Raw genomic sequence first — 22,878 nt, forward strand, 5'->3', positions numbered from 1 at the left:
GGTGTGTTTGAAAACGTAGGACCGCCCAATAATTAATTAATTAAACATCTTCGGGCGTGTACCCGTTAGTAGGAACGAAACAGCACCTCGTCAGCCACGCCCCTCAACCACAAAAACTGGGGTTTGGGTTCTTATAGCGTGATAGAACGACCCCCTCACCACAGAGTTCGCTTTTGCCATTAAATTAGCTGCATTGTTTAGTGAGCCAGCGTGAGGCGCGAAAATTTCCGATAATTCATAATACAATCGGTCAATATGATCGGGAATTGCATATATATTGCTATCAATTTCTTGTCCTCTCTGCTCACGTTATCAGATTTACCGGAAACTGGAGGGCCCGTAAATATTAATTAAACATCTTCGGGCGGGCGGACCCGTTGGTATGACTTCGATACATGATTTTATTTCGTAACCTCATGTCTGCTGTATCAAAAATATAGATCCGCTCAAACGTACTAAACCAAAAGACGCACACGGTTTCAAATAGGTATTTCTTCACTGGCATATATTTTTTTCCTGCGTGATGCTATTTGTCTTGTGAGGTTCAGATTGCCAAGATATGAAGACAGGAAGACAGGAACATATGGCGCCAGTCATTTAGGCGCCTATGGACAATTAAACCTTTTATTTTGTATCTATAACGAAGTTTTCGGTCTGCGTAAGGTCAGTCTATTTCGGCCAAGCTTTTCGCGCTGCGGATCCTTCTGGCACACTTCTTGGAGCCGCATGTAATATGTCCAAAATCGTTATATATCTTGGTGCGTAGTGGCGTGGTAATGGCCAACGCCGATATCTCCATTTCTATATATCTTGCGTGTTTTTTTTTTTGATTGGGGGAAGAGTACCAAACAATCAAGATATTTGGCAACTTTAAATTTTTGAAAAAGTTGCATAAATTTCCAAAAACTACTCTATAATTTATGCTAATTCAGGAAATAATTTGGAGCCCTCTTCGAGCTCGCCCCCTCCAATTGAGGGGTCAGGGGTGCGGCAGTTACGGTCCTTACTATATCACTTACTGTTCTTAGTATATCAATCAATTTTCGAGCGGGGTGTTTTTATTGGATTTAAAGATTTTGAGGGCTCCTCTGTACGGGCCACTCATATGACAGTGCTTCTTCCATGGAGCACTTGGGGTTTCGTGAACAACCTTCATGGGTCCCGTGGGGGTCAAAACACACTCTACTGATATGTGATGGCACGCTCGTCTTGGCCATCTTTGTTTGCAGCTATAATTAGAACCGATCAGCATAGTCCAAATGTGACTGTGGCTGGTAAGTCTTGTGGAGTGGCCTATGCAGGGGAGGTTAGCGTTCGAAATAGGAACGCCATAATTCAGAAATGTCAATCATATCTACAATATATATGGGATAAGCTGTAATTAAGCTGTTGGTATCACGCAGCAGTTGCGTTTCTACCGAACAATACGATGACACATTACAAGGTAAAGCCTCTTATTTCTACACTGATATCTGAAATGGAACAGCGGAAGTCACGCTGATTTGCAACAAATATTCCTTATAAGGTTTCCGCTTTGTGCGAAAATTATATCTAAATATATTTTAATGGTTTTGTTCTTTTAACACTTTGTTGATACATAGTTAATTTTGTGCACCGGTAATCTGTGGTAATGTATTAGATGTGGAAAGTAATTGATTTTTGATTTTTTTGACTCAGCGAAAATTTGTTGTTCCGCGAATGCCAGCAGATTAGTCTAAGTGTTCCTCAGCTTAGTCCTGCTTAAAAACCACTAATATATGACCTATGTTTTGTGACATCCTCGATATCAGGGGAGGGGGTGAGGACATCAATAACTGTGTCAAGCGACGACCAAAGTTTAGGAAAGACTTGTATACATAGCGCAGTACCAGACTTCGACGTTCAAATCCTGAACTATTCCAGTTGGTACGGTATTATATATCCACACGGTGCTGAAACATGTTCCGACATCACCCGAGTCTCAAAAATCGCGGTTGGCAAATTAAAGAGCTATCGTATGATTATTACATAGAAATATACACAAACCCAAATAAAGTTGTAAAAACGTGCCGGAACCAAAGTCTGAACCGCCACCATTGGTGTCGTACTGTGCTGGCGATTTAATTTGATACACTGCGCTACTCGTCGATGATGATGGTGGCATCCGCTAATAAATTAGGATTTTTTCAATGCAGTTCTCGAGCTAGTTTCGCTACCTCAGGTAGCTCGTAGTAGCTTTGCGATTTTATCGATGAAATATTCTCCACAAGACTCCAATGACCGATCAAGATGGACATCTCCAGGATCAAGATGGTATCCAATCACGAACAGCTCATTCCTCGAGTAGGTTCATTCAGCAACCACTACGAGTTAACCTAAATGATGTGCTGTGAACGATATTGACTGAGTACGAAATAATTCACAAGATAAAGAGAATTGAAATTTTATAAGATTTGGAATTAAATGTCATAATTGCGTTTTACTATCCATATACATTGATCTTTTTTCGCGTTCCGCGCGATTCATCTCCAGCTCATAATTATTGCTCCGTGTATCGTCCGAGTTCCATATTTGAGAAATATCTCAATAGCCATAAGATACCACTAAACAATGAGTTGGGATTGCAAAAATTCTGGTTGCTCTTTTTAATATTTCTTATTGTAACGATAAGGGAAGCAACATTTCTCACTATCATCAAGTGGGCGCGTCAAAAAAGCTTCAGTACCACTGACGTATAGTGATAGAGAATTGCTTTTGAATCAACAAACGAGAATATCCGTATCTCCTACAGGAAATGCAACACTTGTCGGTGGTGACAACCCCGTGATCATACAGAATTCTACGGTGAACATCATTGCCGGAGACTACGGTAAGCATCGAATTCTGATTTTAATGATCGCTACAATCATACCAACTCATACTAATTTTATACTAGCACCCATGAGAAAACTTCACCCAGTCTGGCGCACAGGACTATTAAAGCGCGCTACACTAATACAGTACCGTACGATTTATTTACATAACGGCACTATTGACCGCGAGGTCAAAAAGGTCGAGAACCACTGTTCTGGTTGATTGGTATTTTATATGGAATGACTAAATTTTGAACATTTCGGCTCCCAAAATAACGCAATAGGCGTGGATAGATAGTTAAGGCATAGGTGAGGCACAGACGGGCCAAGCCTGACCTGTGATAACGCTATTCACATTAAATAGCTTCGAATTTATGATAATCTGAATATTGATGAACTTCTCAATTCTCGAAGTATGCGGTGGTGACATAAAGTTACGCTACACGTCGACATTTTAACGGCGGCAATAAAAATCTACCTACCAATCAAGAACGTGGATACGGATGGCGTTGTTTGAAACTTCAATTTGTAATTGTGAATTTCACTTCCAAAGCAATTCAGTTTATTGCCGTGGACAATGATCCCACTACGCTGCGCACGTGCGCAATTGCGCAGTGCGGGCGGGGTCTTTGCACACAGAAAATCCAAGCCGCGCACAACAAAAAACCGAAGTGATGACTTTTGTTTAGGCGTTACGCAATGTTGTCCAAGGGACCGCCCAGCAAGTTAGTGTGTGCGCGCAGACTCGTCAAAAATTAGAGGGAACATTGGCCGTGTATCAGAAAGACAATGTTTATTTGCAAACTGCATTGTCATACAGCGTCGCCATGTCTGCATTTTGATCAATGAACATATCGTGCCATCCATGATTTCGAGGCGTGCGATGTTGGGTACAACGAATTTGCGAGTGATATTGGTCGCCGGCACGACAGCAACTTAACTTTTAGGATTTTGAACTAAATCTGGATATGGCACTATTTTGACCTCTCAAAGACATGTTAATGCTGCCACGGGAATATTTATACGGGTGGTATGGAAATTTACTAACTAATTACGTAACTTGCTGCAATATCGATAAATCATGTAGAAAATGAAAAAAATATCGTCAAAAGAGCCATATATGACTCGTGGGTCATAGGTTCTTGACCCCTGCTTTGTATAATCTCCCAGTCAAATGTACACGGACTCATTTGAATAGTCGGAGTGTACTCTGAAAGTAATTGTCTCTATCTAACAATATCAAGTTCAATATCAAGACTGACTTCCTTTAAAAAAACAGTGAATAAACCATCTTCAAGTCCCGAGCAGCAAGAAGAGCAAATGCGTGCGAAGCAACAAGCGGGTGAGTTTCAAACATTTGATATTCATCTGCCTTTCCATCTGTATTCATATGGTCTAACGATGAACATAGTGGGAACTCCGGGTGATGGGTTCTGGCAGCTGTGATTATGAACTGTAATATAAGCTCACTGTGAACACAAAGTTATGACGTCACTTTGTCTATTCAAAACAATGCAGTTTCGCGAAATATGAAGTTTAGTTAAACTAAATGCTTTCTCTATTTCGAAATTATTTAAAGCATTTACCGACTTTCGGTCCTGATGAGAATCAGCTGAAAACCTTTGAGTGGAATGAATTCGGAAATGCAGGATTTGTTGCAATTTTGATGTACGTATAGTAGGCGAAATGAAGTTGACGATGCTTGGGTGTCCCCCTCTGGATCAGTTGTTTCCAAGCGTCGGGAGCGCCACCTGGGGGCGTGAAAGCATCTGAACGAGATCGCGAAGCCACCTGGAATAAATAACCTTCCATGAACTCAAAATTATAGTTCAAGTTTTGCTGAAACCTTGAAGTTTCAACAACAGCAATTTTCCTGTATATTATGATTTTGAAGGTCATAGTTTAGGGCAGTGGTTCTTAACCTTTTTTCCTCCCGCGCCCCCTTTCAAATAGTATCGTGCTGTTGCGCCCCTCACTCCATATTGTAATAACTATAATAAAGACAATGGGTAAGAGGGAGGGCCGTTACGCCACTTCGCCAGTCCCCATAAAAATATTTTATTGGGCACCCATATCGTGATAAACCAAACTTATTGGGGCTTGGCCCCCAAGATCCCCGTCGCGTGATTTCGATAGTCAGCAAAGTTTGAGTGGCTTGGTCGCCCTAGGCGCCAAATTTGTCTATAATGCATGAATGAATAGGTGGTAATTGCATATATATGTCGCTATAAACTTTTTATCCTCCCGGCCCAGGTAATCAGAGTTACCAGTAGCGCAGAGTCAGCTGTTGTCTTGGAAAATGCAAGCCATGTATTTGATATTTAAACATATTCGGGCGTGCCCGTTGGTACAAATTACTTCATTACATGTTGTTATTTTGGTACCTGTTATCCGCTATATAGTCAAAAGATATTGAGACGCATAAACGTATTAAACTAAAGTAAGCAAACGGTTCAAAATTGGTATTTTTTCACGGCAAATAATATTTCTTTGATGGATGTTATTTGTCCTGTGGGTTGCAGATTGCGACGACAGGATAATCCGGACCTATGGAAAATTAGACTTATCTACATCGAAGTTTACGGTCAACATAAGAGAAATCTTCTTTGGCTAAGGTTTTCTCGCAGACGATCTTTCTGGCACACGTCTCGGAGTCCCATATTGGCCGAAACTTCATATGTCTTCGTGCATCGGGGCGTGGTAATGGCCGATGCCGAAATGTCTATTTCTCTTTTCGGTAATTATGCGTATTTTTAGTCGTCAAAACATGATGTGTAATTTATGTTCATTCACCGAAATAATTTAGGACACTTTCAAAAAAAATCAAAAAAGAGGACAAATCCTCTTAAAAGAGGACGTATGGTAACTAGGGTTGGGACTTCGGGATCAAATTTGAAATCCCGGGATCGGGATTTCCCGGGATTCTCGCTTCTCAATCCCGGGATTTCCCGGGATTAGAAAAGTAGCAAAATACACATACAAGCTACACCAGGGGCGGGAAACATACGGCCCACGACAGGATTTTGAGTGGCCCGCAGACAATTTCCGGTCTTACATGAGAATGTCTACATACGTTTGTGAGCAAACATTTTCGACTATGAACATTAACAATCTAACTGAAGTCCATGAGCATTCTTTCCCAAAGGACATGCAGGCACAGTTCGATGAACTTCTTGACAACTTTAATCGACCACAGATGTCACATTGACTTCAACAGCTATTGAAGTACATTACGTTTATAAATCCAATAAATACTGGCTTGGTCTCTATACTTTAAACTCAAAGGTTACATTAGATACGATTTTTTTCCCATAAGTGCTGGTTAAATATGCGATTTATGTATCGATTCAGGAATCCGGCCTTCCAAGTGCTTAATTTTCCCATATCCGGCCCACCGACTGGAGAAGTTGCCCGCCTTTGAGCTACACAAACAACATTTATTCCTTGTAATATTGACTCAAAACATAAGAGCAGCAAGAGTATCATCGTCTCGACCACGGGTCTCAAAACTCAAACTTGCTCGCGGGCCAATTTCGTAGTTTCTGATGACGCGGCGGGCCGCAGCATCAAATAGAGGTACAATATGTATTTCCACGTATAGGTCGTATTTGACGGACGTTGCAGACTGGCATTCCGTACACATTGTGAAAATGTGATTCACTTTTGTAATATTTACGTTTGCCACGAAAAAGTCATATTTTTAAATATTTTAATAAAAATATTTTTGTGCTTGGCATAATTTGGCGACATATTGAGTTACAGACAGTTAGACACCATACGAGACGAAAATTGCATCATGTCATCGTAAAAGCTGTCGCGCTAATATTTCGCAGCTAGCGGACATATGACACTTGATAGCGATTCGGGTTTTTGGAATTCTAAGTTCTGAAATCCGAAGAAATTTCCAGTTAAATATTGGCGAATACTAGAAATTTCAAAATGCCGACGCAGGCAGCAAAAATTTTCATTGCGGGCCGCGTGTTTGAGACCATTGTTTTAGACCAGTGGTTCTTAACCTTGCCCCCAGCGCCCCCCAGGGGGCGCTGGCGATTTTGAAGGGGGCGGAAACGCTCAGGGGGCGATATGGGGGGCGCTGGGCTCAGGGGGCGGTATGGGGGGCGCTGGAGAAAAATGGCTTAGCAGTAGATGATGTGGTGATAGGACATATCCTTAATGAGTATTCAGAGCAAATTAACACCGAAAACTCCGTTACATATAGCCTTCAAAATACATATAGGTTTAATTGTCCATGGGCGCCTAAATGACTGACACCGAATGTTCCTGTCTTGGTAATCTGAACCCCAGAAGACGAATTCCATCTGGCAGGGAAAAATTATATGTCAGTGAAGAAATACCAATCTGAAATCGTGTGCGTCTTTTAGTTTAGTACGATTGGGCGACAGGGATATTCCTGTTGGGCGATATCCCCGTTGAGCGATTCTATATTTTTTGATATTGCAGACAGGGGGTCACGAAATAACATCATGCAACGAAGTCATACCAACGGGTTCGCCCGCCCGAATATGTTTAATTATTAGTAACGGGCCCTACAGTTTCCAAGAAACCTCACAATGTTCGCTTTAAGTTTTGATGAGTCTGCGCACACTCAACAACTCACTGCGCTGACCCCTGGACAACAGCGCGTATCGACTAAAAAAGGTAATAACTTTGATTTTCTGTGCGCAGAGACCGTATCAGCACTGCGCACGTGCGCAGCTTAGAGGGAACATTGCACCTCACTCAGATCTACCGGTAAATGTGTTTACGTGAGCAGAGAGAGGATAAAAATTAATCGCAATTTACATGCAATTCCCGATGATATTGACCAATTCACTCATTAATTAGTGAAATTTTTCGCGCTTCGCGCGACTAGGCAAGAATAGCTGCCTCAGTAAATGGACACCCAAGGTAGATACCTAACAGCCTTTCAGCAAATAGAGAACAGCCTAATGGGGGTCTGGGAGTGAAGTCCCCCGGAAGCTTGGTTTATCACCCGATTGGAGCCCATAGGACCAACGTTTTTTGTTTGGGGGGGGCTGACGAACTGTTACGGCCCTGGTAACGAATAATTGTACCTGCGGGCACGCCCGAATATGTTTAATTATTAATTACGTGCCCTTTATCTTCCTATACAACAGCTCACTCAGTTTATCGCGACTTATATATGTAATTACCACCTATTCATTCATGCATTATAGGGCGACCAGGCCACACAAACTTTGCTGACCATCGAAATCACGATAGGGGGTTCGTGGGGGCGAAGCCCTCATAAGTTCGGTTTATCACGCTATGGGTGCGCAAGGCAATCGTTTTTAGGGGGTTGAGGAAGTGCTGTTACGGCCCTCCCTCTTACTCATTGTCTTTATTACATTCCTTACATTATGAAGTTGGGGGGGGGCGCTGGAGCACGATAATTTTTGAAAGGGGGCGCTGGAGGAAAAAAGGTTAAGAACCACTGTTTTAGACGATCAGCCGAGTTTGTGACACTGCTTTATCACCAAAATAAGAGATATGGCGCTACGTAGCCTTGGTGGATGCTGTTTACAAATCCCGGGATTGGGATTGCTTCAAATCCCGGGATCCCGGGTTCGGGATTTCCCGGGGTCCCAACGCTAATGGTAACCCTATCATAGTTGCTCAGTACTATCCATACACCCACCGATGCTAGATATTCACTGATAACGAACCATGCACCGACCAGATGATGTATTATACGATTTAAGAGTAACTGGTGAATGCGTCGGTTTACAGCTGTTACCTGATGTTATTATGATCTGTATGTCATGCATCTGTGCTGATTGCATTGCATTGAGTGCATTGAAAGACACATAGTTATGGAGAAATCAAGTATTTCCTCATAAGATCATGTCATACTCATATGCCATGCATCATATGCCTTTTGAATTTACGAAACAAGGATTTAAAGCGAAATGGCTTATAAAACGTCGAAGTATAGCCACTCCGAATATAGCCTACTCAATTAGGACACATTTTGCCACTTTTCTGAAGCGCATTTTATGGCAGGCCATAAGTACGCAATTCAATTATTCTCTTGCCGAACGCCCGTGACCCGCAGAGAAAAACTGATTGTCCCTTGAATAAGGGCCAAGTTTGAATGGCGTGCATGCTCAAATGCAAGTCGAAATTTCTAATAAATGAATACTAGTCCACCCCCAATATTTCCGGACCGCAATCCGACATATCGTTCCGCCTATCGACACTTTTCCTTTTATGCTATTCCTTATTAAATGCAGTGTATATGCCAGTTCTTTACATGCTGTACGCCAACGTGGGTGTTGTAAAGCGAACGTCGAATGGTCTTACGACACGGAAGCCGAAAAGGTTCCAACCAACTTGATTGCTTGATTGTTTTTTCATTGAGTTAGTTATCCAGTGTGTGTTGCTTGAGGTGTACGTTGGGTGGTGCTATGTTGTTGTTTGTGGTATTTATGGCGTTTGTCTTCTATAATTATCATTTGCACTAGGTCAATATTCGTTATTTTTGATTCCGTAATTGCCGACTTGTAGCATGGCCCGCCTCTAGGATTTTGCAAGACATTGCTTACGCGGATGATATGGCGAGAAGTAGACCTCGGTCGGACTCGAACCCACATCCCATTAGTGTTGTAGCTGTGGATTATACCATGGCGCCTTTTCACCACACGGTCGGGTCATGTAATTCAATTGGTGTTTGAGTTAGGGTTGCATTTAAAACAAAAATTAATTTAAAACAAGGCTCTTGTTTGAATCATGTTAGTTATTGTTTTTTATGCCATGACGTCAAGAATATTCAATTCTGACGCCATAGTGGATTGCCATTGACAATTGAAAATATAGGGTAAATACAGAGGTGGTCAGTAACGAAGTACTTCTACTTTTTTAAGTAGTTGAAGTAGATTTTTCTTACTCACACTACTTTTTAAGTAGGTATGATTTTAGACTACTTCTACTTCTACTTGACAGTTTTCAGTTTTGTAGGCAAAAGTAAGCGTAGAATACCTACTTACTTACTTACTCGAGTAGAAATTCCGGCGTTACTTCTACTTCTACTTGAGTAGCGACGGTGACTACTTTGACCACCTCTGGGTAAATATAGCTCCTTCGACGAAATTTCTGTACTATTTCTGTTGAACCGACTATTTTGAGGTGTCCAACCATCTCATATCGATATATGCCGGCTATATCGGGTGGTAATTGTCCGTAGGCTCATACAACATGATTTTTGGGGAGTATTTACATAATTATTGCATAATTTACGACAACGATTTTTTTGAATGGTGTTTGTTTAAAACACTCTCTAAAACATGTTTCAATCTAATATTTTAAAACACCGTTTGTTTTAAATGCAACCCTAGTTTAAGTGCTCTGTATGACGGTTACCTTTCTTGGGCGACGCGTCGAATTGAAACGTTTCGAAGACTATTGTCGGATGAGATGGCATCGTATTCAAACTCTCACGATGTGAGGTCTTGAAGTAATTTCTCGTCTAGACTTTGATTTATCCGTTGCAAGTCGCTAATATTTTTTGGGAAATTTTTTAAATGAAATTCTGCAGGTGTCTGATTAAAACTCAATCCTACGGTGTTTTGATTTGATGGCAATTTTAATAAAATGGTAGTGATGATGACGTGTACATTCCATTAGGTATTGCATACATTCATTGCTTAAGTATTGCTTTCACAAGTACATTCATTGCAGTAAAGAATTTATCAACTCGAAGACTTTTTGTGTGCCCCTTATCGAGAGTTAACGGCACAATACCAAGCATTGGGATGGTGTGAACCTCTGAAAGGTTCTGGTTCGTGTGAACGCGAACCCTTTTGAAAGGTTCTGTGTGAACACGAACGTGAACCTCATGACGTCACTGACGTCACATTGCTAATTCCGACCCTACATTTCAGTGAAGTGATATATATATTAATGTACACGATACCTAGCGTCCTAGCGACGACTCTGGTCACATAATATCACAATGCTGAAGTATATACTGACTTTTTAAGCGTCGTCAGATGTATCAACAGGAGCAATCAAATGATATAATAATAATCTGATAAAATCAATATCTTCCGTCGCTTTGCCAACAACTTTGACCAGGACTTGCGAGGGAATATAAGCTTACGCGTTAACGGTCTAAGCCAGACTGGACAATGCATTCGACGAATGTGTGTAACTACGTTGATATTGAGCAGAATGTCAAACGGGATTTGCCTCATTACCAAGTTATACAGCAGTAGCCAATATCCCAATCGCACGGAATTGGTTTTTATGATACAATAAACACATGAAATCGAGATGAACTCCGTACGCTTGCTATATTTTTTACATCAGACAACGATATCACTTTTATTGATTGGTTGAATATGCATCATTCGCTGACTACCTACATGTAGCGCATTTTGCTCTTGATGTGGTGTGATTCCGGGTCAAGCTCACAGCATAATGCTGGATATTTCGAGCCAACTTTTGTAACAAAGCAGGTAGAATTTTAGAGATTGTCAAGGTGCATGCTCGTTTAGGGTAGATTTTTGTGCTGTCAGGGTCATGCATAGAGTGTGGCCCGCAGTTGAAATGCAATATATTTCAACCAAAGATGTTACAATGACCTAAAAATGGTAATATATGCAAAAGGTTCACAGTGCAGAACCTTCCAAGGTTCGTTTGTGAACGTGAACCTCTAAATTTCCGAGGTTCACACACAGAACGCGAACGTGAACCTCACGTTCACACCATCCCTACCAAGCATGCAGAAAGAGATTCAAACGAAACCAAATTCGCAAAGTTTGACGTAATAATACAATATTTAAAAAAATTACTGTACTGAATGTACTTTTTAAAGCAATACTCAAGTTTAGTAGCGCCAACCATATTTTAATTTATTCCTTATTGAAATGTAGCATTTACAAGTAGCTTGGTGACGTCCCGTGGCGACATAGGTTCGCGTTCGAGACCACAGCTATAATTTTATGAAAGTGCCATATCACACAAAACAGCCCCTTCCAGGCAGAGGTGGTCAAAGTAGTCAAGAAAGCTACTCAAGTAGAAGTAGAAGTAGCGACGAAAATATCTACTCAAGTACGAGTAGAAGTGCTTTTTCCATAAGCAATCTAAAACTACTTGAAGTAGAAGTAGAATTGACTGACTTCAAATCTACTCAAGTAAGTAAGTAGTTGTGAAAACGATCGTAATTCGTTCGCATGGATTGTCAAAATGTGCAAATTGAGCTATGCGAAAGGTGCCGAGCTTGATTCATATTGATGCATACCAGGAGGTATCCAATTTTCGACAACATAAGCATTCGTCCGCATCATGGGATGAAAATACTAATATTGATATGGAAATGCGATACTAATCCTCTGTATACTCGAACAGCATGTTTTGGAAAATATCATGGTATCGCGCCTTCCCCCATATTATAAGGCCCGCAGTTTGGTCAAAGAGCAATACGGAGAAGTTGTATAGGATACGGTGTAAACACCTTGCGCGATTACTATAAACGTTAATAAAAAATATGGAGGATCGTAAAAATGCCTTATTGCGTAGCTTTATTTCCGGAAATTAAAGGCATTACTACAATTGCTTTTATACTTCAACATGTATGTTATCCAGTCAAAAGAACTGATATTAATTAGAACTAAAAGTATATGCATGATACTGGGAATTGAAAGTGAAATATAAATACTACTTCTAAAAGCGGAAAATGTATTTCATGTGTTTAGTCCAGAAAGGTGTCATGTCAAAGGTGGTATGCTAAAACAGCTCTGTAACTAAAAAAAAGTCAGAGTCCACTTTTCCAGATTAGGACATGCGATGGATTGCTAGATTACGATATGATAAGTAAATGCTAGATTGCGAAACATCAGTTTTAAACGTTACGATGAGCCATATATACTGTGATGAAATATTTCATAATGGGTGAAGGGCGACAATGCGGTGTGAACGGAACCACGCCAACCCGCTACCTAAATTTTCATGACATCATACTGGTTACTCTGTATCCACTGCAATTTACGGCACTATTTAGGCTGGTATGTCAAGCGCGAAATTTGATACAATTGGTATCAATCGCAAGCTACCACGCTACTGATTACGATAATATAAATTTTATGTTGCTCGTGGTTCTGGAACCGCCAAAAATCATCCTCCAATTTTGCACTGTAACTGAGTTTGGTATGGTGACGCAGCAATGACGTCTGGAACAAAATGATGCAGCTCAGCAGCAAGTAGGGGCAGCGCAAACCGCAAGCGTGTTGGTCAATGTTGCGCTGGCTATTGAGGATCCACGCTCTCACTCTGGCTGTGCACTAGCTTCTGAGCTGCGGCGTCTTATTCCAGACGGCATGGTTGCGTCATCATTGAAAACTCCGTTACAATACATAATTCAAGGCTGATTTTATTATCCAGGGTTTTGGCAAAATAAATTTATGTATCTGTAATCGGTACCGCGTACTTTTCGATTGACACCTACTTTATGAAATTACACGTCTGGCAAGCCAGTCTCAAGAGTGTCGTGTATTACTTTTGGTCAAATGGAAAGAATGACGTAATTCAATCGCAGTGAGCTGTGACATTTACTTGTGACCGTATCACTGCAGGACACTATTAAACAACGCAATAACATCACAGTGTTATTGTGACATTCAAAACAAAATGACGTTACATCGACCTAACTCAAAGTTTCGTGGGACACTTGAGGCGCCTTAACTTCCCCTTGTCAATAACTGTACATTAGGGTTGTCCAAAATTTGGAAAATCTTACAAATCCTCCGTTGTAATGTCTTATTCTATAGATTATTGATAGAAAACGACATTAGGCCTAAAGGAAGCTCACAAGGAGGCCGTTAAGATTTCGTACAAAGCGTTTGAAAGTAGCTGCTGATGAATGGGCGTGCCACCGACCATAGAACGGCGAGAAGACTAGTAATCACGAAACCACGGCTCTTGATTGGCAAATCTGCTATGCTTCAATGACCACGACAGCAGCAGCTTGCTGATTAGGTGATCAAGGAGTCTGCTACCGGCGGCGATTCTGAAAGCGCATTGTATGTAGGTTGACAGATTATGATTTAGAATTGATTCGGGGTATGTTGAGGTACGAAATACATGATGAACAAACCACAGCTGCTTCACAAAAACGTCTAAAGCATGACCGCTTTACTGTGAAGGAAACCGCCGTAGCCTATATGCCTTGTTTTCAACGAGGGAAAGCATAGGCGCTTATGCAAGTGGCGATGGATTCCTAGTTTCAGAAAGGTTATATCATTATTGAATACAAATATAAAGCTTAACACTATAATTTGTGTGATCTTATTGGGCTCAGGTTGTAGTACATAGTTGAAGTTGTGAATGCTCTAGGGATCGGCTGAATCAGACGGTTAGGCCTGGCACTTACCAGATGTTTACAGCAAATTGAATTCACTTGTAAGTGTTTTAAAAGTCCCAAATGATGCCGCAGAAACGAGGTGTAAATGTAAGCACACACATACTGTGCTTGATATGATATACAAACTATGCTGGATACTATGCACTATGCAGTATTTTCTGTGCTTCCCTTTACATCCCTTTACTGCGCGTTTATTAAGGACTTTGCCATATCATATCCAGCATAGTATGTGCTTACTATTACACCGCTTTCCTGCGTCATCATTAAGGACTTTGACAACACTTGCAAGTGAATACAATTTGATGTAAGCATCTGATAAGTGCCAAGCATAACCCGCCGATTCTTAGAGCATTCAAAACTTCAACTATGTACTACCACCTGAGCCCAATAAGATCACACAACTAATAGTGTCGTTGTTAAGCTTTATATTTGTATTCAATAATGATATATCCTTTCTAAAACTAGGAATCCATCGCCACTTGCATAAGCGCCTATGCTTTCCCTCGTTGAAAACAAGGCATATAGGCTGCGGCGGTTTCCTTCACAATAAAGCGGTCACGCTTTGGACGTTTTTCTGATGCAGCTGTTGTTTGTTCTTCATGTATTTCGTACCTCAACATACCCTGAATCAATCTTAAATCATTATCTGCCAAACTACATTCAATGCGCTTTCACAATCGCCGCCGGTAGCAGACTTCTTGATCACCTAATCAACAGCTGCTGCTCTCGTGACCATTGAAGCATAGCCGATTAGCAAATCAAGAGCCGTGATTTCGTGATTACTAGTCTTCACGCGGTTCTATGGTCGGTGGCACGCCCATTCTTAGGCAGCTACTTTCAAACGCTTTGCACGAAATCTTAACGGCCTTCCTGTGAGTTTCTTTTAGGCCCATTGTCGTTTTTTATCAATAATCTATAGAATAAGACATTACAACGGAGGATTTGTAAGATTTTCCAAATTTTGGACAACCCTACTGTACATCCGTATTCTGAGCTAAATGCTAAATTGGTAGATATTGCGTTTATGGCCCCGCTTGTAATTAGCAAGAATACTAATTATAGGCTTAGAAACCAAACTTTTCAGTCTGGCCACGTCCAATTGCACAAGTATCTAGAACTGGGATGTCAAACTCATTTGGGTCGCGAGCCTGTTTCAAACCTCTTGATCGCTTGCTAACCGGACAAGTCAAATCATGTCAAAATGCTGCCCCCAAATCCATACCGTTGTTTTTCATGGGGATGCTTCAGTTACTAGCCTGTACATATTATATAATGCTACGAATCATGCGTACTTTTTTTCATATCACCTTATTCATAACTAAAAGTTTTTACTCAGATGGATATTTTGCGTTTTGCCATGTTCAGCTGTGTGGACGATTGCCGCATATTGCATTTATATATTATTGGATAGTAATTTCAATAAAGCCTACCTCCGCGTCATGGTAATTGTGGGATCTGCGAGTCTTTCCTTTTTATTAGTGGCTAAGTTCACTATATTATAACTTTTAAATATCATGTCCGTCTTCCAGCGAGTTGAAATGGATAGGCCTATAATTAGAATGATTACTTCACTCTTTTAGAATTGGAATTTCTAGCAAAAGTCAAAACCCATCTCGTCAAAGCAATTGCCGAAGTTCAAGATCTCAAATCGCGTCCTACTGCGATGGTAGTTGAGACGGATAGCGGAACGGTGGATGCTGCTCAAAAGTTTCCTGTCGACGCGAAGAATCATCTTGGCAGAGACGTGGAAAAGATTGATCTGGAACAAGTTCACGATCCCATGGACAATAAATCGTCCAGGCATGTCATGGTCTTAGGAGAGGCGGGTGCGGGAAAATCAACATTCTTGAAAATGTATTCATTGGCTGTTTCTGAGAAAAATGTGAAGGCACTTTACGATATCAAACTCGTTCATTTTGTCAACGCAGCTACACTTCACTTTCAAACGATATCAAGTGCTTTTCATTTATTCTTCATTGACCAGTTGGCCCAATACCATGATACTAAATTGACTTCTGATCAAGAAATATCAGGCCGAGAATGGCTTGAAAAGAATTCGGACAAAGTTCTTATAACGATTGATGGTTTAGATCAATGTCTAGAAGATTTCAGTAAAAGAGAGTATCCCAGAATCAGCGAAAGGACTCATGAGAAAGCGAACGATCTCATCGCCAATATCATGTCAGGAAGAATTTGGCACCATGCACGGATTTTAACGTCGTCCCGTTGGAATATATACTGGAAGCTGAAGACCGACCAAAAGCCAAATAAACTGATAGCCCTGAGAGGATTTGACGACGAAAATTTCATTACCGCAGCATTGAATCTTTCCCCTGATGGCATCACCATGCTTGACAAACTACGACAGACCTCCAATACGATTTTGGCAGCTGGTCGAAACCCAATGTTCCTCACGTACATGACGACTATTTATCAATATGATCGTGACAGCCTGCCAAACAGCATATCTGGACTCATGTCAGTTGTTTTCCGGATTTTTTTACGTTCATACGACATAAATGATTTTGAAAACATCACGAAGCTCGCTTATAATAGCATGTTGGACAATCTCTTTGCCATCCCATACAGCTATGTAAAAAAACTAGGAATCAATCCCGACGATCTCAATAATTTTTGCTCGCCTGGAGCAATTCTGGAGATGGGCTGCGATAATGTAATTTCGCATGACACATTCTATGTCTTCTCTCACCAAACCATGCAGGTACGTATTCATTTCGCGGTAAAAATGAGATGTATAATATGCTAACTATACGCGAGCATACCTGTATAATATTGGTCAATTTTCTTATCGCTCTTAACTTGATTCCCCCAACGAGAGTTACCTTTCCTTTGAACTGATTAGACCTGTGACTTCTAACTCTTTTAGTCGTCTCTTGGCGTATTTTAGAACCCCTGATTACCCTCCTTCACCAGACTTGTACAAACTACTGGATTTTCGAAAAGTGCAGCTAGAACTAGAACAAGACCTACTCAATTTTAAAAACTAGAGACTATAACTATAACTGCTAACTTTTTAAAACCATCAATCAGAATTAGAATTAGAACTAGTCACTTTTCAAAATCCGCAACTGGAACTAGAACTGTCGACATTTAAAAATCCGCAACCAACTAAAAGACAACTAACTATATCAGGAGTTCTTGTCCGGTATTTCCTAGCGCACAATGTAAGTAATATATTAGATGTGCAGCAGGATATGTAATGCGGTTGATTTTTGTTTTTATGACTCGCTGAAAATTTGGAGCTCCCGAAGGCCTGCAGATTAGCGCAGCGCACATCTGGGTATTTTCCAGACTACGAGCCAAATCCCGACCACGAAAAGTTGCTTGGAACCTTTCATGATTTCGAATACAGTTTGATGCGTAATTTTTTCATTTATAATTGATGGTGACACTAAATCCCGCGAAGCGCACAAAGAAATATTTCAGGTTAAATCAATTTGCCTCAAATAGTATATTTATTAACCATTAAAAACTAACAAAAGAATTGGAGGCATGGCCCTTTTAGCCCTCTGGCTTATATAGGAGAAATTTAGGTTGAGAGGCCGTCGCAGGCCCAACAAATTTGTGTCGCGAACTGCATTTATTGCACATCTCACATAGTTTAAAAAAGTATGGGTGAATTTGTTTGTAAAGGAAAGATTTCTAATTTCATTCCTAATTCCAGCAGAAAATAACTGCCAAAATGAACATACGTTCGGAAATAACTAGTTGACTACTTGACAGTTCGGAAATGGAACATTTTGTAAATCCGTATACAATTCTAAAGCAAAATTACCATATAAATTACAAAATTCGCTCTAACGGGTGAATCCCCCTCCCTCCGGTTGAGGACCACTGGCTTAAGTAGTAATTCCAGACTCAAGCTCGATTGAACTGAAATTCGCAGTCCTTTGGTGTTTCAGATGTGAACCGTACCACTTTGCTATCTCGCCACATGTGATCCACGAAGAAAACGTATAGGGTCTATGTACGGGAAGGAACTATACTTTCATTAGCCACAGTTCGGACATAAAAATGAAAAATTAGGCTAGAACCCAATGTCCCAATCATAAAACCCGATTCCCTCGTCAACTCCTCCAATTCCCCGTATAGTGGGGAATCCTTGAGGATTCCCACTCGGCTGGTAACTACTCATTAAACCACTTACTTGTGGGAATCGTGTTCTGATGTCTGCTGGTTACGCCGATCTACCGAATAAATTTTATTCATACTTTATGCCTTAATGGCTTAAGCCAGAGGTGGGCAACCTTTTTGTTATTCACGGCCGCATTTCGATTACGTATGTAGCCAACGGCCACATTCTACTGCTTAATCAATAATGAACTAAGTTGGCGCCAAACACCCATGTTAAACTGCCATGTCTATTTGAATGAAGTTTGTTATTATTATTAGTAGATTCTCATATTACAATCAAATATTTATCGTTTATCAGCCCATATAATCAGATTCACTGGTGGAGTTGATGAAGGTAGTGTCTTCGGAAAGTTAGGGCAAGTTACACATGATGATGCATCTTAAGGTGGACCAATTGTTATTGGTGACATTGTTGCAAGCTGCTATTTCTTGACCTCCCATCATGATGGTCGGTATAGGCTATAGTGGAAATATATTGGAATCGCCTAAACGTAACAGAAACGAATCTATTTCATGAGAAGCAGACGATTCCAAGTTGATATTTCTATATGCGGCGCATCATTACCCCCTGCTTTCGCATTTGTACTGTGGGCCTCAGATTGCAAAGGGCGCTACTATATAAAGATCGAAAAATGAAGCATGGCATTGCATCGCGCCTAGCGCGAAGAAAATTCCAAGATTAAATAGAATCTCTCAAAAATTCGGAAGTCAATTGGTAAATTCAATTTGCCTGTCGACGGCCGCCACCACATATTAATTAATATCCGTGTCACGACCGCACAAACTGCCATCTACGGTCGCAGGTTGCCCACCCCTGGCTTAAGCCAACAGTCGCGTCAAGCATAACCCCATCAGAAATATTGGAAATTCCGAACGACACTTTTTTAAGTCAATGGCTTAGCAAACTCCATCGAATATTTTGTGCAGCACAAGCATCAAGAAACATACTCAACATATTGATAAAATACTTGACAAAATTGAATGATTGTAGTCACTTGATTGACCTTTTTCCTCATATATGTTGATAAATTATAGCTTTCTGTAGTATTTTGATATTTTATTACTGACGCCATTCCGACGTCGGGGGCCCGCTCATTTGAAAAAGTTGCTATACACTCCAAAATGTTAAAAGGAATATGACTCAATACGGATCAAGAGTATGAGTTTATATTAGAACCTCTGGAAATTTTATTACTTGAAGAGCCGTATATAGGCTACTCTGAAAAGCCGATTCGTGCGTATATACACCATACCTGTACCAAGGCAAGGAGCTTTGCGATGCAGTATGTCAATATCAGTCTCCGACGCCATGATCAACTGCACAATTTCCACACGCAAGCTATAAAAGCTTATATTAACAGGAATTTTGCTGCGCGCTTCACGTTTTGAATCTGAAGAAAAATGAAATAGAGGAATTTGTCGCATACAGGCTGAACGAAAGTAGAATGACGTTAACAAGATCACTGTTGTACGGGCTGATCATGAATGATAAAGTTACTAACCCGATGAGAAAATATCTTGAGTGTAAGTATATTGCGCTGCAGAATGGACCAACTTACGGTAAATCATTTTCACCCGACAGAGCCCATATCGTATGCAAAACACTAACTCACCCTAACCTCAGTCAATATCTCCGGTATATATTACGCGTTTCGCATGCGCGTCAGAATATGCAACGGCGATTAGTGATATATCTGTTTGGTTCTATCGATTTATTTCGCCCGAAAATCGCGAGCATTTATGTTTCGAAAAATCAATGTACATTCGTCGTCAATAATATTGGCACTTCCATAGGTGGATATTACTATTCAGTTCTTGTTCTCTCACACCCAACGCGAGACGATTTACCGAGACAGAATTGATGTATGTTGTCTCATAATGACAAATACTATGCCTACATCTCAAGCCATGTGCAGTGTGTGCATGGTAATTGTTCATATCACACGATTGACCTGTTCGCTTCAGAATTTCCAGATAAAATGCAACGTGTCCAATAGCAATGGGCAACTGCACAGTGCACACTGCACATGCATTAGCCTATCATCGAAAACTTTGCAATAACGTAACGGACAATACTATATCTCTGGGTTCCGTCTAAATTTAATAACCAGTGAAATACCTACTATGTCGCATCTTCCATTATAATTCTTTGGCGTAGCCTCTCCACACTGTGTATAATACCGGTACCTAGGATTCCATAGCAGATCTCGTATCATTATCCCGTTGGATAATTCGAATTATTGCATTCTAAACCTTTCTGAAATGAATGTAGTGGGATCTGATTAATTATTAGTTGATTATATGCAACAGGTAAACATCTAAACATTTTTAAATTCGTTTGAACCACCGATACCAGTGGTTCCCAACGTGTGCGATAGTGGAGGAGTTTGAAAAATAAGGAGGCGAAAATAGCAAGGGGGCGAATGGTGGCGATAGGGGGCGTCAAGGTTAAAACGTCTAGTTGGTTGGATGTATTTATTCAACACGGTCACAGAATGTACGTGAATACGAATTTCCCGATTATATGTCTTATTTTTCTGATCGGTATATATAGGGGACAAAAATTTGCGTTGAGATTGATAACGGGGCGATTTGTCGGAAAAAGTTGGGAACTATTGATTTATACTCACATTCGCATATATGATTATGGTCACTAACGTAATAGCCCATTTCTTATGCTGATACTTATGGCGGTCATCTATTCAGGAAACTGCGTATTGAATGATTCCAACAAGATTTATTGTTACAGGTGGGGAAACCTCGATTGATGATTGTCGGAATATATTATTCGCACAACTGCGGTGCATGTTTCAAAATGGTATCCTATGTGGAATACAAACCATTCACATGTTAAGAGAATGCGGAGATGATATTATCCAACAAATTAAGGGTGACATATACAGGATCATAATCAACGACGGTGACTTGTTGCAGGACGATCAATTATTATTGTTGGCAACCATGACAAAAAGCCTATCACCAATTAGAGAAGTATGGGTTTGGCGATTCATTCTGCAGCCATCCGTAAAACAATGTGTGAAAGACTGTCTCGGATCTGCTGATTCATTCGAGGCAAGTACGCTTGATGTTGAAGCATGATTGCCTTTTGACTATAATATCTATAGTTGAGCGCGATATTATGATACCAGGGAAATTGGTTCCGTAGTAGAGAACTTAAACGTGGAATATTATCCAATTAGTGCGGGAGTAGTCCCTATCCTTATCGGTCGTAACATGGCAATGCCACATACAGATAGTAAACATTGTTGGCTAAGCCAGTGCTTGTCAACCTTCTTCGGAAATGGTACATCAACATTCGCGCAATAATATTATTAGTTAGTGAAATCGTGATAGTGCCGCTTATGACGACACGGGTTTTGTGCGCCACTTCTGTTATAAGTATGCTATTACAGGGAATTTATATTACACGTTTAGACGGAACATCGTCGAGTCTTGATGGCACGCCAACTACAGTACCATGTTTAGATAATCATCGCATTTGAACACATCTAAAGACTCGTTATCACTATCACTTTCAGTAGAAATCCCTATACTTCTACACTTCTCACTACGTTGGTCACCCCAAGATTTACTGTGTTAGATCAATTTACAGATCCACAAACTCGTTATCTTTGACAAATCGATGACCAAGGACGGATACTGGGAACTCTCTCACCTTCTCAATGCTACGAAATGTAACGAGCTGACATTTCAAAATTGTGGCTTAAACAAGAGAAATATGGACGGACTACTGCAGGAATTTGTAAAGAGAAATGTGAAGGTGTTCTATTTTCAATGCCGACTATCTTGTAACTAGTGAACGTAAAATTAAATATATAGGTGTTTTTATAATAATGAGTCGAGTATGAAACTTATAGTCGAGTATTTGCGTACCCCCTATTATGATGTTGTAGCAGTAATAATGACTTACAATCTTCAAATATGCATATTTTACGCGACCAGATTATGCCAGCTACACGCCAACCAAATGTATTTTGTATTTCTTGATCAGGAATATATCGTTGCGCTTTTTGGGCAGTGTGACAGTAGATCACTACTTGATTGAAGTTTCCTTCAATGAATATTCGTAGTCTTGTCGACCATGTATTTCGATTCTGATATAAGGCTAACCCATATATCGAGGCCCCGACAGAAGAAGTGAAGTAATGAATGAATCCATATTTTTGTTGTTAAAATATTACTTTTGATGTGGAACCCACATTCAATATTCTCTGTCACCAATGTACTGTGTTTCTCATTTTATTGTCTCACTCCCCCGTTTTAAGCGAGGCATAAATTCGAGGGGCCTATATGTCATTTTTGTAACAAAAATGCTCGAAACTGCGTGATGTTCTATTTGTTGCAACTCTTATAATTACGCATACCATCACTTCAGTTATTACTGCTGACAGCATTACTTTCGTTTGAATCAATAGGGATGCTATATCATCAAATCCTGCAAACATCTCTCACAGATGGACATTTACTAAACAACGCCAGTTTCGCTGCGCA

General features: G+C 40.4%; 2 protein-coding genes across 3 annotated transcripts in view; both read left to right on the forward strand.

The window, feature by feature from the left end:
• Positions 1-22,878, forward strand: part of LOC145445856 (ribonuclease inhibitor-like) — a 335,808-nt gene that overhangs the window by 274,481 nt on the left and 38,449 nt on the right. The window lies entirely within an intron of this gene.
• On the forward strand, positions 1,929-22,006 carry LOC145445851 (uncharacterized). Of its 2 annotated transcripts, XM_080324003.1 has the most exons (6): positions 1,929-2,322; positions 2,771-2,848; positions 4,111-4,173; positions 15,792-16,933; positions 19,728-19,890; positions 21,116-22,006. In XM_080324003.1, the coding sequence occupies exons 1-6, from the start codon at positions 2,256-2,258 to the stop codon at positions 21,463-21,465; spliced, it is 1,863 nt and encodes a 620-aa protein (XP_080180129.1). In that variant the 5' UTR covers positions 1,929-2,255; the 3' UTR covers positions 21,466-22,006. The 2 variants fall into 2 exon arrangements, with proteins under 2 accessions (XP_080180129.1, XP_080180130.1); XM_080324004.1 differs by lacking the exon at positions 19,728-19,890 and having other exon boundaries at positions 1,961-2,322; positions 21,116-21,369.

This window comes from Botryllus schlosseri, chromosome 9, assembly GCF_051294905.1.
Source record: "Botryllus schlosseri isolate E-star chromosome 9, Bs_hap1, whole genome shotgun sequence".
NCBI lineage: Eukaryota > Metazoa > Chordata > Ascidiacea > Stolidobranchia > Styelidae > Botryllus > Botryllus schlosseri.

What these genes read in the sequence shown, in the direction of transcription:
- LOC145445851 (XM_080324003.1), top strand. Translation starts at nt 2,256, where the DNA reads ATGACCGATCAAGATGGACATCTCCAGGATCAAGATGGTATCCAATCA. An exon ending in ACGAACAGCTCATTCCTCGA is followed by an intron (nt 2,323 to 2,770) that starts GTAGGTTCATTC and finishes TATCTCCTACAG; the next exon opens with GAAATGCAACACTTGTCGGT. An exon ending in CATCATTGCCGGAGACTACG is followed by an intron (nt 2,849 to 4,110) that starts GTAAGCATCGAA and finishes TTAAAAAAACAG; the next exon opens with TGAATAAACCATCTTCAAGT.